General features: G+C 40.7%; 1 protein-coding gene across 5 annotated transcripts in view; it reads right to left on the reverse strand.

The window, feature by feature from the left end:
- Positions 1 to 18,703, reverse strand: part of HMGXB3 (HMG-box containing 3) — a 47,166-nt gene that overhangs the window by 26,125 nt on the left and 2,338 nt on the right. For 2 of the 5 annotated variants that reach the window (XM_027077018.2, XM_015083563.3), the window contains exons 2-7: positions 17,791 to 17,929; positions 16,741 to 16,915; positions 12,754 to 13,251; positions 11,613 to 11,711; positions 5,545 to 5,676; positions 738 to 1,156 (exon numbers count right to left, since the gene is read on the reverse strand). In XM_027077018.2, the coding sequence (XP_026932819.1) occupies positions 738 to 1,156; positions 5,545 to 5,676; positions 11,613 to 11,711; positions 12,754 to 13,251; positions 16,741 to 16,915; positions 17,791 to 17,927 (1,460 nt within the window). In that variant the 5' untranslated portion in view covers positions 17,928 to 17,929. The remainder of the gene's footprint in view (positions 1 to 737; positions 1,157 to 5,544; positions 5,677 to 11,612; positions 11,712 to 12,753; positions 13,252 to 16,740; positions 16,916 to 17,790; positions 17,930 to 18,703) is intronic. The other 3 variants (XM_015083565.3, XM_027077017.2, XM_027077019.2) reach the window with 3 other exon arrangements.

An 18,703-nucleotide genomic window follows, 5' to 3' on the forward strand; every position in this document is an offset into this window, starting at 1 on the left:
TAACATTGCCACAATGTCCCCTGGGGGCAAACTGCTCCCCACTGAGAACCACTAATATAAACAAATAAGGGCCTTTAGTTACAAGACCACAACTGCCTCTGGGAAGGGGTCACATGAAAAATGCAGTCAAGCCTTTAGGGAGGGCATGGGGAGGAAAAATAGCCCATATTTATGGACCACCTCCTATCTGCAATGCACTGGGCTATGCATGCTTCACACACAATCTAAAGTTTATGAGGTCAGCCATCAAGGATTAGATTTTTCTAATATCCAACTCAAGATTTTTCAGAGGAAAGAACGGGCATGAGGTGACTATGCGCAAGGTCAAACAGAAGTCAGAGACAGATTACAACCAGAACTGAATTCTCTGATCACCAGAACAAGAATCTTTCTATACCTTAATAAGGCTTCTCTTTCCAAATCTACTATCCAGGATTGGATACTAGCTTCTAACACTGGCCTCAGCCTGTACCAACAGGATCCTAGCAAGTGCTTCTGGGAAAATGACAAGAAGGGATGCACAGGAATGTGCCAGCAACGCACAGACAGCAGAGTGTAAGAGGAAAGGCAAATCATTCTGTGGCTCTGGGCCTTAGTTTCCATATCTCTAAAATAGGAAACATTAATTGGGCTCTGCTGCCTCTCTCAGTAATGCTAATAACGACATAAAACAAAACAAGGAACATTTCCCAACCTGCTATTCTAAAAACAATCCTATAACATATAAACACATTTACCCTGCAGGCTTTTTGGGAGCAGGGAGAGGACTGGAGGTGCTGGTCCTCTCAGCTGGTGGTGGTATGTCTGGTCCTGGACTGTCATTCTCAGTTGTCCCCAGAGAGACCTCAGGCGGCACACCATTCTTGACCACCGGCGTCTTCGTGGCTGCCGTACCACGATTCCCAGGAGCTTCCTTGACCAAAACATGGGCATCTGAGATGATCACTTCCTCCCACTCATTCTCCTCACCCACTTCTCTCGGAGGAGCTACACTTAGGAGCTGGCTTACAGCTTCTGAGTTCTCCAGAGTCAGTTTGGAGGCATTTTCCTTAGAGGAGTTTTGCTCAGTGGTGACAGGCTGCTGATTTCTTTTAACCACCGAACCTTTGGAGGAGACACCAGGAGCCAATTCCACTTTGACTTTGGCTGGCTTTTCCTAAAAAAAAATAAGAATGCCTGTAGGCATCTGGCATTTTACAGTGGACAACACATCACAAATCTTTTCTCGTTCGCTCCTCACAACAACAACGTATGGGCAACAGACTAGGAAACTGAGACCCAGAGGCAGGAACAGGCTAATGTCAGGTGTCAAGACAAAGCTGGCCAGAATCCAAGTCTTCAGACTTCAGGTCCCCTTCACTACAGTATTCAACACCCAGGTTAGCATACAGCTGTTCTATCAAATTTCTCATTGATAGCCTCTTTAGGTTTCAGCAAATGAAGTTGGCATTTTGAACCTGACCTTTGTTCAAAGCCTGCTTCTCTAGGTCTAGAAAGAAGCTGATATGTCGCCAGATTTGGGCCCAGGAGTCCCAAGCTCTTTACCTTGGTGTTCCCTTTATCCCAATGCAGTCACATCTCACATGATGAGACTCAAAAATTCCAATTCTGTTAGGGAAAACTCTATCTTTTGTCCCAGATTCTTTCAGGTGAGTCTTAAGGCTGGCTTACACACACGCCACAAACTTCTCACTCAGTCAAATTAACTCATACGTATATTAATTACTTACTAGAAAATATTCAAACTCACTATAAATCCCAGCCACTATTTCAGGTCAGCCTACTTTAAAAATTCCTTGGTGCCTTCGCTTTTATGCTGTGGAAATATACTATTATTTATACACACACGTACGTACATACACATACATTTACCCACATACACAAGCAATTTTTTTAAAACTGCGGTTGTCTCAGGAAGGTTCTTTTAACTCCATGTGAATAGTGAAAAGTGCTATAAATGAAGAGATATAAACATAGAAGCTGGGTTCTATCTAGGTTGTGCTCCACATCTAATGACTTATGTCACCTCAGACAACCTTCACCTGAACTCTTACTTTGCTACCATGAAACAAGAGGGTCGGCCTCTCACCATTCGTCAACAGCAGTACAACAGTCTTTCGGGGGGCTCAATTCATGGTGCAGGATTCCCCTGCATGCTGCAGAAGTCTAGCATCTGTGGCTGATGTTATTACCGTTTAGTATTCTCTCCCAGTCACAGACTACCAAAACCCCTTCACTTCCAAAGGGGCCTGGGCAGCACACTGCCTCTGGTTAAGAACCAACATAGATGACCTAAGAAATCTCCTGTAAAGCATTCTCCGATTCTAACACACAGTAAGTGTGACTTTATTAGACTTATTAGACTTTAATAAGTCCGTGAAGACAAGTTAAATACAGAGAAAAATTCCTAGTAAACTGCACTGAGCTTACTGACTGCTGGAGAGGGAAAAGTTGGTAGAAAAACAGGAGACAAGCTAAATCTCTACAATGAAATCTCTGAGCAAAACACTGCCCACTAAGTAGGCTGTTGCAGATAAAAATTCTCTTCAGGGAGACTGAATAATTTAAGGAATCAGAGCAAAATAACTAGCTAATGAGCTCACATTTCCTTAACTCAGCCTACCCTTTTGAGATTTCACTTTCTTTCAAGATAGAAGGTAAATACCACCAGTTGCCTGCTCAGAGACCTCAATTACCACCATCAGAGAGCCAAAGGAGTGAGGCCTTGGGCTACAGAGCTTTATATACTATCTTTTGTTCCATCCAACTCATTGGGAACTGTGCCAAACGTTTCTTGGGCTAATTTTAGCCAGTATGAAACTCTGGAACAATACAAGAAAAGGTGAGTCATTTCCTGACAGGCATGAACACATTTGGAGCTTTTAGAAACTATTTATACTTGCAGCTTCAAAAATCAGAACTCCAGAAATCTTAAAATTCTGCAGCTAAACAGCACAGCAATGCCTGAGAAGTGTGATTTAGTGGAAAAGCACTGACATAATTAGCTGCATGAACTTAACAAGTCACTTCTCTTGAATCTATCTTTCCTCAACTAGAGACTTGGAAATTGAACTGCCTGATAACCAAAGTCACTTTTTTCCCTAAAATTCCAAGTGCACTGATGCTAAAATGTTACCCTTTTTCTTCTTACACTCACTCACTCTGATCCTATGAAATTCTGAAATCATAGTATTTACTCTTTACATGGCAATTCTATAAAAACCTCTGGAGAAAAGAATCTGACTTAACAAATCAAGATGGGGGACAAGTACCTACGGGCGCCTGGGTGGCTCAATCGGTTAAGCGTCCAACTTCGACTCAGGTCATGATTTCACAGTTCGTGGGTTTGAGCCCTGCATCAGGCTCTGTACTGATGGTTCAGAGCCTGAAACCTGCTTCAGATTCTGAGTCTCTCTTTCTCTCTGCTCCTCCCCTGCTCACACTCTGTCTCTGTCTCTCTCTCTCAAAAATAACCATTAAAAAAAAATTTTTTTTTAAAGATGGGGGACAAGTAGCTAATAAAAAAAATTTGATCTCACAACGTGAATTTGCTCTCAGAAAGAGAACCATGGCTCAAGTTATTTCAATCAAAGGAGGGAAAAAGACATAAACGAAAAAGAAAAAAAGAAAGCCAAAGTAAAAAGAGAACCTGAAGGAGACAAGGCTACAGAAAGAGTTAGACTCTTCCATAAAAAAGCATCAGAAATAAGGTCATGTGACAAACCTGCTGTGCATCTGTGAAGAAGGGTCAAGGAGGAGTCCAACTACCCTATTCACTCTCCCTACTGCAGATGAGGATGTACATTTTGGGGAGGATAATTAGGATGGGAGGAAACTGAATGGCTGCACAGCAGCACAAGACAGATGGTGAGCACAAGAAACTCAACAAAATCTGAAACACACAAGCACTGGGCCCTTCCTGCCCTGAGAACTGATAGTGTAAAAAGCAGTAATAGAGACTGTAATTCTATTACTACCAATAATGACAGCAGTGACCTCTTGCTGAGGATTTAATCTATACTAGGAATGTACCATCCACTTTACAGGGATAATCTCATTTGATCCATCCAAAAGCCCTAATGAGGTAGGCACTATTGTTCATTTCCATTTACAAATGAAAGAAAAACCAAATCAAGAATAGACATAAAATGACTTGCCCAAGATTATATAGCTGAAATCCTTGAGAGACAGAAGTTCAAACGGAGAAAAGCAGACTCCAGAAGTGTACTTTTTTTTCTTGTCCTCCCAAAGACACTCTTCTCTCTCCTAACACTCTGGAAATTTCTAGGATTTTAGGAACTCAGTGCCAGGAATCCGGTACAGAGATCAAATACCTCTTTCTTTCTTTCCCTTTAAAAGTTTATGTATTTATGCGTTTACTTATGTATTTATGTATGTATGTACATACATATATAGTCCCCACACCCAATGTAGGGCTCAAACTCACGACCCCGAGATCAAGAGTCTCATGCTCTCCCAAATGAGCCAGCCAGGCACCCCCAGAAGTGTATTTTTAAGTATTAACTTATTCTGTCTCCTGGAATTAGTGATGCCCTGAACTCCCAACATTCAGCCAGAGGGCAAAAGTCACCATCCCAGTATTTTTCAGAGATGTTCTATGGAAACTGCCCCCAAGGAACTTAAAAGGTATGGCACTATAGAAGTTTTCTCTATACAGATAAATGTGGACCCTGCTGAGCTAGACACCTAACAAACACAAACCTAGCCTAAGTTATTGTCACAAAAACAATGCTCTCTCTTTCCTTTTCTACCTACCCAAATTCCACTGATCCTTCAAGACCATCTCCTCTATATCCCATCCTGGACGATTCTAGTTCTTTTGACCCTGAACAATTTACAGTCTCATACAAAAATGTGACAAGTTATGTATGATTTATATAGTCAATGTGAAGTATAAAACAAGTAACAAAGCAATGTGTTGAACTGAACTTCACAGGGGCACAGCTCTGATGCTCATTTATTTATCAAGCACCAATTACTTAGAAACAGAGACAGAAGTATACATTTGGAGAGTTAACTATGAAAGACCTAGATATCTGGTTAAGGACCTCTACTTTTAACAGCAGCTATAGGATACTGAAAGGACTTTGAGCTAAAAAGTGAGCAGATGTGAGCTACGCATCTGAGTAACTAAGCAGTCAGTGTGGAGGGTGGATTGTTAAAAATTTAACAGGAAATGAATAAACTGACATAGTGTAGTCATTCATAGGAAGTTATAAAGCAATTAAAGATAATGGTCTTGAATATTTAATGGCATGATAAGTGAAGTAAAAAAAAAAAAAAAAGGTCAAGCTACAGAACTTGTGTATTCACAGAAAAAAGACTAGAAGAAGATACAACAAAATGTTAATAATGACTTTTCTTTGGATGGTGTAAGATTATGGACGACATTTTATGAAAATGACTTACTTGTATAGTCAGAAAGTAAAAACAAATATTTATTTTTTAAGTCCTTTGCTCTAAAGGGGAACAGGGAGCCTACTTTATGGGGTTTCCAAAGCAGCAATGGCCAATGGACCTTACCTTTGGGATCCACTTCCCTCCTAGGAAGTTACCACAGATAGGGCACTTGGGTGGTTTGTGCCTGGTGACATAGGTAAAGGAGCAACCTGGGCTGGTGCATGTCCCATGGCCCCGGCGGGTGTATGTAGTGGTCTGTAAGGAAAAGAGTGGGTCAGAATCAACACCACAGTGCAAGCCCTCTCAGATCCTGAAGACCATTATAAGCACAAAACTGCCAGGAGGATACCAGTTTGTAGAAGAATAGCCAATTCGTGGTATCTTAAAAGGTCAGAATTGGAAAGGCTCTAAGATACAATTAGTTCACTTTTGAGAAATGAAGAAACTGGGTTCAAATGAGGAAAGACAGCTGCCTAGGATTACACAGGTATCAGAAGAATAGACACAGCAATAACTGCTACTAATTAATGAAGCACCACACAGCGCTGAACGCTTTACCAATATCTCATTTAACGCTTTCAGCAATTCTATGAAGTAGGTATTTGTAACTACTGAGGTTCAGAGCAGTTAAATGCTTTACCTCAAGTTGTATAGTGAATCTAGGGCACACCTAGACTTAGAACCCAGAGGTCTTTGATTCTTGGTCCTAGATTCCTTCCACGCACTTGGCTGCACACTACAGCCCTAAATACTTCGAAGAATTTGCTTCCTCTTCATTCCTGTTAGTTAAAAATCAGAGAACCTAGGACTTAGGGTTCAGAGATATAAAAATAGAGTATGGCCACTTAAAAAAAAAAAGGGAATTCCAACAGAAATCAAGTCCTTTGATATGCAACTGAATTTAATTATCGGCATACGAATATATTCAGCTACTGGCTCTCACCATCTCCAATGATTTCCCTTTGAACAGAATGATTACAATGGGTTTTTATTTTCGGCTACAAATAGAAATTAGCCAAGCTCCATTTCTTGATTAATGTCGCAAAGGAGACATTTTCCTGTCAGATTTGTTGTGTCTTACAGATGTTTACTCAGATATTAATCCCATTTTTCCTAGCCTGGCCAAAAAGCAAAAACCTCCCTTGGAGAAACACCAAGCTGCCACTAGGCTACCTGTGCCAGAATGCCTAGGGAAAAGGTGATTCTAATAGTAGCAAGTCAAGGTGGAGGGTGAAGTAGTGTGGTAAGAGGGAAAGAGACCGGGTTTCAAGTTCCACACACGGGATGACCTGGGGGTAAGTCACCTTATCCCCTCTTCTGTAAAATCACCCGCCCTTCCTATTCTTCCTATTTCATGGATATCTCTTGAAAAACAAATGAGGTAAGAAATAAGGAAACATGTCGCTCAGTAAACTGTAGAAGATTCTATAGGTTTGTGAGAAATTATTATTACTGGGATATAAAACTTCTCTGATCTTCACTCCGACTGTGGCTCCATACAGAATATTCATTCTGAATACCACCAGAAAGCAGAGTAAAAATTTAAGTTAGGTCAGTTCTATAAATAAATTCCCATGAACTTGGAAAGACTCCTAAACAGCAGCTTATAGAAAGAACTTTAGGAAAAAAATGCTAGTTTTCAAGGCTGGTGTTTCATTCTTAAGTATTATCTATAAAAGCTTTTCTGGAAGAGTCTGGCTGACACTTATTAAATTATGAGAGAATAACAATTTCCAGGAAAGCAAAGGCTCAGGCCTTTGAATTGGGTTGCAGGGGTTGTTCCTGTTTAAGATACAACTTTCCCATCTAAAAATATATTGTTTATCCAAGGTTTTAGAAGATAGACCGTGATAAGTTACAATGTACAATATTAATCCTAAAAAGCCACCATAATAACTAATACAAAGTTAACGGCTAGTAAGCCAATAAAGGAGATAAAATGGATTCATCAAAAACATCCAATTCAAAATAAAGCAAAATAAAACAGAATAAAAAAACAGTAAAATGACAAATTTAAACTTAAACATATAATTAATCACATTAAATGTATATGGCCCAAATACCACAATTAAAAAATAGAAGGTTGTCATAAAGTCTTGCTCTTAGAGCCAAACTATATACTGCTGCAAAAAAAAAAAGTACTTTAAATACAAAGATAAATAGGTTAAAAGTAAAATGCTGGAAAAAGGTAAAACTTGCTAATAACAACAATGCAAAGAAAGCTCAATATTCAAATTTCAGACTGACAAGGCATCTGGGTGGCTCAGTTAAGCATCTGACTCTTGATTTCAGCTCAGGTCATGACCCCATGGTTCCTGAGATCGAGCCCTCTGTCGGGCTTCACGCTGACAGTGTGGGGCCTGCTTGGGATTCTCTCCCTCCCCCTCTTCCTCCCTACCCACCACTGCTCATGTGTGTACACACACACACACTCTCTCTCTCTCTCTCAAAATAAATAAACATTAAAAAAAAAGTAAATTTCATAGCAGACAATATTGCCAGAGATAAAGAAGGTCATTTCATAATGATGAAGGGGTCAATTTACCAAGAAGACATAACAATCCTAAAGGTTTAAGTACTTAATAAAAGAGTCAACATATGACACAAAAATTAAGAAAGATGGAAAAAGAAATAAATACTATTTATAGTGATAGGTGGATGTCTTTTCTTAATAACTGATAAAACAAGGCAACAGAAAATCATTAAGGATGTAAGAGTTGAATACTATCAAGCAACGTGACCTAATCTGATATGTGTATAATATTCCACTCAAAAGCAAAATACGCATTCTTTTCAAGTGCACACAGAACATTTATCAAGACAAACCATAACCTGGGCCATAGAATAAGTCTCAATAAATTTAAAAGGATTCAGGTCTTACAAACTACAAAGTTCTGACTATAATGGAATTAAATCAGAAATCAAAAGACAAGATATCTGAAAACTCCCAAATATTTGGAAAGCAAATAATATACTTTTAAATAACTTCTGGGTCAGGGCACCTGGGTCGCTCAGTCGGTTGAGCGTCTGACTTCGGCTCAGGTCATGATCTCGCAGTTGGCGAGTTCGAGCCCCGCGTCGGGCTCTGTGTTGACAGCTCGGAGCCTGGAGCCTGCTTCAGATTCTGTGTCGCCCTTTCTCTGCCCCTCCCCCGCTCATGCTCTGTCTCTGTCTCAAAAATAAATAAACATTAAAAAAACTTTTAAGTAACTTCTGGGTCAAAGAATAAGTTAGAAGTATTTTGAACAAAATGAAAATGAAAGTATATCAAAATTTGTGGGATGCCACTAAAGTAGTGCTTAGAGGGAAACTTATAGCACTAAACACCTATATTAGAAAAAAAAGGCCTCAAATCAATGACCTCAGCTTCTATCTTAAGAAACTAGAAAAGAATAAATGAAGCCCAAAGTAAGAAGAAAGATAATAAAGACCTGGGCAAAAATCAGTGAAACAGAACATAGAAAAAACAAGAGAGAAAATCAATGAAACTAAAAGCTGGTTCTTTGAAGGTCAATAAAATTGATAACCTCTAGTCAGGCTTGTGGGGGCGGGGGGGCGAGGCGGAGAGAGAGAGAGAGACCCAAATTTCTGCTATCAGCAATGAGAGAAGTAAAAGCAGTAGAATCTATAGATATTAGAAGGATAAGCATTCTTCAGCATTTTAAACACAGAATTACCACATGATCCAGCAATTCCACTCTTAGGTATATACCCAAAACAACTGAAATCAAGGACTCAAGCAGACACTTATCCACTAAAGTTCATAGGAGCAATATTCACAACAGCCGAAAGGTGAAAACACACTAGATGTCCATCAATGTTTAAGAATGGATAAAGAAAATATAGCATATACACACAATGGAATATCATTCAGCCATAAAAAGGAATGAAATTCTGATACACAGTACAAGATAGGTGAACCTTGACAACATTATGCTAAGTGAAAAAAGGAGAGACCATGAGGACAATATTTGCATGACTCCAATTATATGAGGTACCTAAACCATGCAAATTCAGAGACAGAAAGTAAAATAGAGGTTACCAGGGGTCGTGGGAGGAAAGAAAGGAGAGTTATAGTTTAATAGGTACAAGGTTTCTGTTTGGGATGATGAAACTTCTGGAAATAGATACTGGTAATGACTCCACAACAATGTCAATATACTTAATGACACCGAATTATACCCTTAAAAATGGATAAAATGATAAATTTTATGTTATGCCTACTTTACCACAGTTTAAAAAAAAAAATAAAGGAATGTTTTGAACAATTTTACATCAATAAATTTCACAACTTATATGAGATGAACAAATTCCCTGAAAGACAAACTACCAAAGCTCACTCAAAAACAGATAATTTAGGAGTGCCTGGGTGGCTCAGTCGGGTGAGCATCCGACTCTTGATTTCCGCTCAGGTCACAATCTCAGAGCCCAAATCAGACTCTGCACTGAGCATGGGGCCTGTTTGGGATTCTCTCTCTTCCTCTCTCTCTCTGCCCCTCTTCCCCACTCATGGACGCGCTATCAAAATAAACAAACATTTAAAAAAATAATCGAAATAGTCCTATACATATTTTAAAAATTGGACTTGCAGTTAAAAATCTTCCCACAAAGAAGTCTCCAGGTCCAGAATGACTTCACCAGCAATTACCAAATATTTAAAGAAGAAATAATGCCAATACTATACAAACTCTTCCAGAAAAATGAAGAGGAAAAAGTACTTCCTAGCTCTATTAGGTAAGGATTACCCTGATACTAAAGCCAGATAAGCAATATACAAGAAAATTAGAGACCAACATCCTTCATGAATATAGACACAAAATTTCTGCGCAAAACTTCAGCAAAACAAATCCAACGATATGCTGGAAGAATAACACCTCAATGCCAAGTGGGGTTTATTCCAGGAATGTAGGGTTGGCTTAACATTTGAAAAACAATGAAATTAACCACGTTAACAAACTAAGAAAGAAAATTCCTACAACCATCTCAACAAACATAGGAAAAACATTTGACACAATCCAACATCCATTCCTGATAAAAGCTCCCAGCAAATTAGGAATATGAGAAGTTCTTAAATTTGATTAGGGTATCTTTGAAAAACCTATAACTAATATTACACCTAGTGGTGAAAGACTGAATGCTTTCCTCCTAAGACAAGGAACAAGACAAAGATATCTACTCTCACCATTTCTATTCAATTGTACTGGAGGTCCTAGACAGGGTGATAAGAAATAAGAAATCCAGATCAGAAAGGAGGAAATAAAACTGTCCTTATTCACAGACAACATGATCATCTATGTAGAAAATGCAACAGAAACTACAAAAAGGCTACCAGGAAACATGAGTTTAACAAAGTTGCAAAATGCAAATTTAATATACAAAAAAATCAATTATATTATCACATACTAGTAGCGAACAATCAGATACTGAAAACAGTTTTGGGGTGCCTGGGTGGCTCAGTCAGTTAAGTGTCTGACTCTTGATTTTGGCTCAGGTCATGATCTTGCAGTTTTGTGAGCTTGAACCCCACGTTGGGCTCTGTGCTGACAGCACAGAGCCTGCTTGGGATTCTCTCTCTCCTTCTCTTTGCTCCTCCCTCACTCTCGCTGTCTCTCTCAAAATAAATAGGTAAACTTTTAAAAAAAAAAAAAAAAAGAAAAAAGCTTTGGAATAACATTACAATAGCATAAAAAAACATGAAATATTTAGGGATAAATCTCAGCCCATATGCTGCAGTATGTGATGGAAAATAACATTAACTGAGAATCAAAAGACTAGGGTCCTGGTTCTGGCTTGTTTTGCAGCCCAGTGGTTTTGAATACTTAGGAGAACAAGTCCTTTCTCTTCTCTGGCCCTTTTTTCTAATCGATACAGTAATAAGATTGAATCAGATCAGTGGCCCCTCAATTTTTCTATATCATGTATGCTTCTGAGAATTTGGAAAGAGGTACTGAACCTATCCTAGGTAAATGCTCTTAAGAAGAAAAGTTCGTATGTAACTTGAGGAGTTTAAGGGTCCTGCAGCACCCCATTCACAGACCCTCCCCATACCCCTCTGCCCAGTAAATACCTGGACCAGATAATTTGAGTTTGCCAGTGGTACTACTGTCTTAACGTTACCAGGACTTTTACAAAACTACCTGGAAGAGAATTCTTACGGAGCCCTAATCTCCATCAGCTCCCCACACACTGACCAGTTTGATGGAGGTGGGGTTCTCCACAACTGAGTAGGCAGGAAGAGGCAACATGATGAACTGCGTGGCTGGCGCAGAGGAGCTACTCTCACTGGGATCCTGTGGGCACACGGAGAGAAGGACGGTTTTACTGAGATGGAATAAAGAACAAACACCCAGGGCCACCCACAACACTGAAAGACTGATCAAGTCCAATAACAACAATGTGCTTGCCCAAAAAAATGAATCTATGATCATCTCAAAACTTTAATTTAGAATAAAGAGAAAACTGTTACTGCAGAGAATGTGCTATCCTCATTTCACAGATGAGAAAACTGAGGTTCTAACAGACTTAGGATCCCTAAAATCACATAAGCACTTAGTGAAAGAATCCAACTCTTCTGACCCTGTCACATGTTCTTAACACCCTATCAATCTGCCTTAAGCAGGCAGGTGGCATGCTTCATTATCATAAATAGCAGGGAGGCAACAAACAAAATGGACTTAGGCCTACCACAGATTCCTCCGCAAGGGGGTACCTGCTCTCCTCTCATACATGTAGGCCATCCTACATTCCTCTCAGCCTAAGCAGAACTCCTACTCTCTAAGGATGCAACACTACCCAGGGTAATAGAGGGGAGCCACGCAGTGGGATCACTGAAGGTGCTCTTTCCCCTCAGCTGGGCATGACACTTATGCCACTGGAGAGACTCCTCTTAACTGTAAGTCCCATCCATCTGGCCTTAAGTAGAGCTTCCTTTTTCCTACGCACTCTATGCCCAGGAAGACCATCTGAAAACTCTCAACAGTTCAAGGTACTATTGTGTTTGCCAAAACAATCTTCAGGGAACATAAAATCCTAACAGCTTGACAGATCCTGGCTTCGATTCATGGATAGCCCATATCATTTAAATGCTGTTAATGTACCTCTGGACTATCTCATGTGAAGAAAACCCTAGCTATCATGGGCAAGAGGAGTTGGTAAGAGTGCCTAAGAAACTGAAGAGAACTTTAAAGTAAGCCCGGGGGCAAAAAGGTTCAAGAGGACTGTAGTCCTACTAGAAGTCCACACCAGTACTCTTAATTACCACTGCGTGGCACTTGCTGCCTTTGGAGGAATTTCAGATAAAGCAATAGAGACATCAGTACCAAAGTCACTTACCCTCATGACAGTTACCACTGACATGCTCTCCCCAACCTGGGGGTGGGGCACAGCCAGGCTTCCGGTGGGGAGGTCTGGTGAGCCGTTCACTAAGGTCTCTTCAATCACCAGGCTTGTCTGGTACGGTTGGTGGCTCTCTCCTACCTCCAGGGAAGCCTCCTCCAGGAGCACATCCTGGCTGAGGATCTCTGAGGTAGCGATCTCTTGTACAGCACCTGGCTGGGCAAGGGCTCCCACCTCCTCAGCTAGGGCCTCCACAGCCAGGCACTGCTCTGCCATGCCTGCATGGCTGGGCACTGCCTCCGGGGCAGCACTGGACACAAGAGATGGCCCTTTAGGGGATATCTGGTTCTGGGCCACACAAAGCTCTAGCTGAGGGCAGTTCCGATCCTCCTGTAGGCTGCTCTTGGGGATGATGATGTAATCTGAGCGGGGGAGGATCTTGCGGAAACCTGGGATGTCCGGAACCACAGCAGTCAGTGCAGAGAGCTTAGAGTTCTGAGGATGAGTAAGCCAGGAAGGGGAAGACAAGCAGAGATAAATGGCATGAGACCGCATGGACATACATGTATGATGATTTTTTTTCTCCCCTGTAAAAGGGTACCAGAAAGACTCCTCTCTTGACCCCAAGACTTAGTTAGGGTCAGCCTCCGTCAACAGTCATCTGAATCACAGTTTCACCAATGTAGCTTAGTTGCTCAGTCACACAGGAGACAGACAGATAAAATAGATCAGACTCTGAAAGGGCACTGATCTTGGCATTTGAAACTGTGAGCTGGAATCCCAGATCTGCATAGTTTTGAGCAAATACTTTCCACTTTTTAGGTCTTGCTGCCCCATCTATAAAATGAAGAAGCTGAATTTAGCTATTTATGAGTTCTTCCCAGCTCTGGTACTTTAGGATTCCAAAGTGGCAGAAGATTGAAACATGAGAATGTACAATGTTCAGTAAAATCCCAAAAAGCCTAAAATACAAGTCAACAGGTCAAACTGGAACTCAAGGCAGCAAGCAAGGATTCTGATAACACTGGTTTCTCCCAGACTTACAAAGATGAACCGATCACATCATAAGACAAAGTGTGTATGGATGGGGATATCCAACAAGGACCTGAATATACTGGTGGGGGTGGGGGAGTGGGCCAGATAGAAATATGAACACTCACTAGGATCTTAAAGTTTAGAAAACACTTTCCCGACCTTAAAAACAACACTATTAAGTTGGGTACTATTATTATTATTCCTACCAAAACTTAGGGAGGTAAATTTTCTTAAAATACAAAATTAGAAAGTAACAAAGCTAGGACTCTAAGCCAGCTCTTCTAAGGAGCAAGGAAACCAGGTATTAAAAGCACAACCCTTCATGGCTAATTGGTACCCAAGAAAAAGGTGCTTTTGTTTTCTTTTTTCAAATTAAACTGAAAGTTACCCAATAAGTAAAACAGAAAAGTTCAAAGTCAACAGTTAAGTGAGAACTGAAATTAAATGGAAATAATTTCAGATGCATCTTTTAAAAGGAACACTAAGTCCATTACAAAAGGATCCTTAAATAAATCAAAAGCAAGAAGTCGATGAGACTACTTAAGGTACAAAGGAAGCACTCAGAGATGAAAGTTAAAAGAAGCACTCAGATGAAACATAAAAGCAGACAGGCCAAATCCTTTATGGAGCCTTTACTGGAGAGATAATGGAGAAATGACATTCTCAAGTCACCCTTTGAAGCAGACAGGTCAGGAGAACAAGATTAAGTGGTAGCAAATGCAAAGAATGATCTGGACTTAATCAACAAATCTGAGCACAGAGAAACCAGGCCGGCCTGAATGACGCTGGAACCATGGGTCTTGCCACTTGGCAAGCCACTGGAAGGGCTGCCGAGACGCCGAGCTGCCACAAAGTCTCTGACAGGCTTTCAAAGTATGCAGGCAGGAGGGTCTCACCTTCACAAGTTCAAACACAGCACCTAAAGCCTTCCCCAGTCTTGGCACGTTCAGATGCTCATGAAATACCACCTTTTCTTATTATGTGGCCACTGGACACTTAACCTAGTAAAGAGTGATATTTATTGACCAAGGCAGTGCATGCCAAGGACTCAGCTAGATGCTTTATGTTATCTATTTTAGACACTGTAAGCAGTTACTATTACTCCCCACTTTATAAATGAGGAAACTAAGACTCAAAGATTAAGTGATTCTTCCAAGGTCACAGCTAGTTAATATCAGAGATAATCTATTCATGTTCTTGGCAGTAGTGGCAGAGATGACGGTAAATATATAAAATCCCATGTGGATACTGCAGATGATTAACTTAAAAAAAAAAAAATTTAAAGTCTTAATAAGGACAAGGGGTGCCTGGATGGCTCAGTCCAACTCTTGATTTCAGCTCAGGTCATGATCTCACAGTTCGTGAGTTTGAGCCCCACGTTGGGCTCTGCCCTGACAGTGCAGAACCTGCTTCGGATTCTCTGTCTCCTTCTCTCTGTGGCTCTGCCCTGCTTGCTCTCCATCTCTCTCTCTCTCAAAATAAATAAACAAACATTTAAAAACAAATTTTTTTTTAAAGTCTTAATAAGGACCTATATTACTGTCTACCTTTAAATGCTATTATCACTCTGGGAATAGGGAAAATTTTCTCCTATCAGGGCAAAAGGTTGCTGAATTTATAATGGGGAAACCACAGGGGTATATGCACTTAATTCCTAAATTCCACTTTCCATCTCCAACAGGAATTGTCTCCCAGATTATTTATAAACAAATCATCTAAAGGAGGGGATACAAAGTGGTATCTCCAAGACCGTAGATAGCACAAAACTCTTCCAGAAGAGGAATGCCAAGCCAATAAGGACAACATAATCTAAATGGCATTGGCAGACGGCTCCACTAAGGGAAAACACAACCTCTTCTGCTGTAACACAGTTGTTGCATTCCTGAAGAACCTTTGCTCTATATTATCGAAAAAGAAAGTAGAGACAATGTTTCAACTGAAAAAAAGAGTTAAGGTTAACCCTGCAGTAACAAGGCTATTTTTCCTGCAGGAATTTGTTAAAAACAAACAAATCAGAACAAAAAACAGCCCTGGGGCACCCAGGTGGCTCAGTTGGTTGAACATCCAGACTCTTTAATTTTGGCATAGGTCATGGGATCAAGCCCCACATTGGGCTCCACACTGAGCATGGAGCTTGCTTAAGATTTTCTCTTTTCTTTTCTTTCTCCCTTTGCCCCTCTCACCTACTCGTGCTCTCTAGCTCTTTCTCTTAAAAAAGAGTAAAAACAAACAAACAAAAATAAGCCAGCCCTATTAATAGTTGCCAGTGTGTTTTGTTACTATGAACTAGAAATACACAATGGCTGACAGGCACAAACTGGAAGGCACTCTAGAGTATTCTTTAATTCAAGCCTCAGTCTCCTTCATCATCTTCAGCTTTAACCTTGCATTTCTGCTTCTGGCACAGTGCACAACCACCAGCGGGTAACAGAAGAATATGACATTATACAAAGCAGCTATATCTACTTCTAAACTCTGCAAGCCAAGCCCAACTGCTGATTATGTTATAACTGATAGCAACCAGCACGACACATATTCATTACGTTCAATGAGTAACATGAACACTGTGCAGGAGAAATGCCTACATAAGCTACTACATGAGGACAAAACTTGGGGCACCTGGGTGGCTCAGTCGGTTAAGCATCCAACTCTTGGTTTCAGCTCAGGTCTTGATCTCACTGTTCATGGGACTGAGCCCTGTGCTGAGCTCTGCACTGACAGCACAAAGTCTGCTTGGGATTCATTCCCACCCCCCCCCCCAGCCCCTCCCTTGCACGTGCATGCTCTCTCAAAATAAATGAATAGACCTTAAAAAAGAAAAACTAAAAAAAGATAAAACGGACTCCAAGTTTTCCCAAGAAAAGGAAACAAGAGAATAGGAGGCTGGTCTTCCCAAGGCCTTCACCATTGACCCAGTGGAGAAATTAGTTGGAAAACAAAATTACTTACAGGATCCAAACCTTCTTTCTCTAGTTTGGCTTTCTCCAGATAATAACTCCTCTCAGCCACACTCAGGAGCCTCCAACTTTCACTAATCTTCTTATTGATCTCGGATTGAGGGAGGTGGGGGAGCTCCTGCTGCACTTTCAAGTAGATGTCGTAATAGTAGAGAAGGTAAGCCGACCTAAAGGAAGCAGTGACTTCTTCAGATTTTCCCTCATTCAACCAGTAAATACTGCAGTGTTAGGGTTTGACAGTAAAGAGGCAAAAACCTAGCTTTTTATTTCAAAGGATTTAACCAAACAGGGACTGAAGCAAACAAACATTTAAATAACAACCCCAGATGGTATACAGGTTTCTCCCTCCAGAAAGCTGGAAGCAGACGCTTGTCTGATTCACTTTTCAATGGACCGCATTTTCTACAGGAATGACTGGCTTTAAAGGCCAGTATGAGCAAAGATATACAAGTGCCCTGTCACTCCTCTCTCAGGGAAAGGTTACTTAGGGGGCTGATCGCAATCTGGTTATCACTCACATGCTTTACTCCTCTACACAGCCTCTGGCCATCTCACTGGTGAACAGCACCTCCCCAGAGTTGAGAAAGGGAAGTAAATTAACTACCAAAGTAACCTGAAACTGGTAACTTCAGCAAGAAGTTTGGAGTATTTAGTTAAGAGGGAGATTAGAGCTACAGTATGGATAGTCTTTATAGACATCGCTGATACTGTTTATGATTCTGTATTTTTATTAATGCCCGATTTTAAATGCTTCAGTATCGACAATGACAATAATAAATAACACAGTTCATTTGTACATAGCTTCCACCATTTGTATAGTACAATTTCCAGTGACAGGAAAACATGATCATAATCTGGCCAGGAATGGCAATTGCTGGTATCACTTCCTACTTCCCATCCCCTTCTCCCCACAACACCACACCTGTTCAATAACAGACATGGCACTCTCAAAGAATCTGGACACAGCCCAAGGTCTTCCTCAACACAGTTTTCCAAGCAGCTTGTGTTTATAAATGTCAGCTACCTAAAGGTGTTGGCTAACCTGGGTTTCTTGGCCTTTTCTCCATGTATTTTGTACTTTTTCTTCTTCTTGGGTGGCCCAGGAGAGGTATAACAGTAGGCTTCCTCAATTTCCTCCATCACGACAGTTACCTCAGTACCATCATATGATGCATCCATGGCTAGATAAAAGGCAAACACAAACAAGTTTCAAGAATCTATCCTAAAAAGGACAGCAGGCACTTGATCCAGTGATCCCCTATCTCTGCCAGGCCCTTAAGGTTCAGTCATTTCCCAAACTCAGCAGATCCTAGGAAGCACTGGGAGGAGGAGGGGGGGGGGCGGAGTACTTAACAAACATACAGATTCCAGGGTTCCACCTCAGCTTTTCAGAATCCGAAATCTCCAGAGGGTATGGAAATCTGCATGCTTAACAAGTGTCCCAGGTGATTCCTTTGACTAGGCAAATTTAGGATCACTAGCTTAGACAGCCCATTTGCTTATAATCATTCATGGGACGTAATAATTCTTCAACTCAAAGAATAGCCCCCACATTATAAGAATTCCATATGGTAACAGGTAAAAAGAATACTTAGCCAGGAGTCAGAAGTTCTGGACCCTCTCTCATGTTTCATTACCTTAAGCAAACTGCTTCAATGATTCATTCAGACACGCAGTAAGTGGCTGTATGTAATAGATTTCTTTACACTCTGCCAGCTTGTGTGACTTTGAGCAGGTAGGTCCTTCAGCTAGTTCAGGTTCGAGTCTTTCACATATAAAAAGAAAGATGTCTCATCCACCTTTGCTACAGATTTACAGTGATAAGGCTCAAAGGATACCATAGAAGTAAGTCTATTTGAGAATAGTCAAGTGCTACACAAAATAAAGGGTTCATTAGTAAAGATTAATAATCTGTGGTTTCATGACATGCCTAAGGCCACCACACCCAAATAGGG

This window comes from Acinonyx jubatus, chromosome A1 (assembly GCF_027475565.1).
Source record: "Acinonyx jubatus isolate Ajub_Pintada_27869175 chromosome A1, VMU_Ajub_asm_v1.0, whole genome shotgun sequence".
Lineage (NCBI taxonomy): Eukaryota > Metazoa > Chordata > Mammalia > Carnivora > Felidae > Acinonyx > Acinonyx jubatus.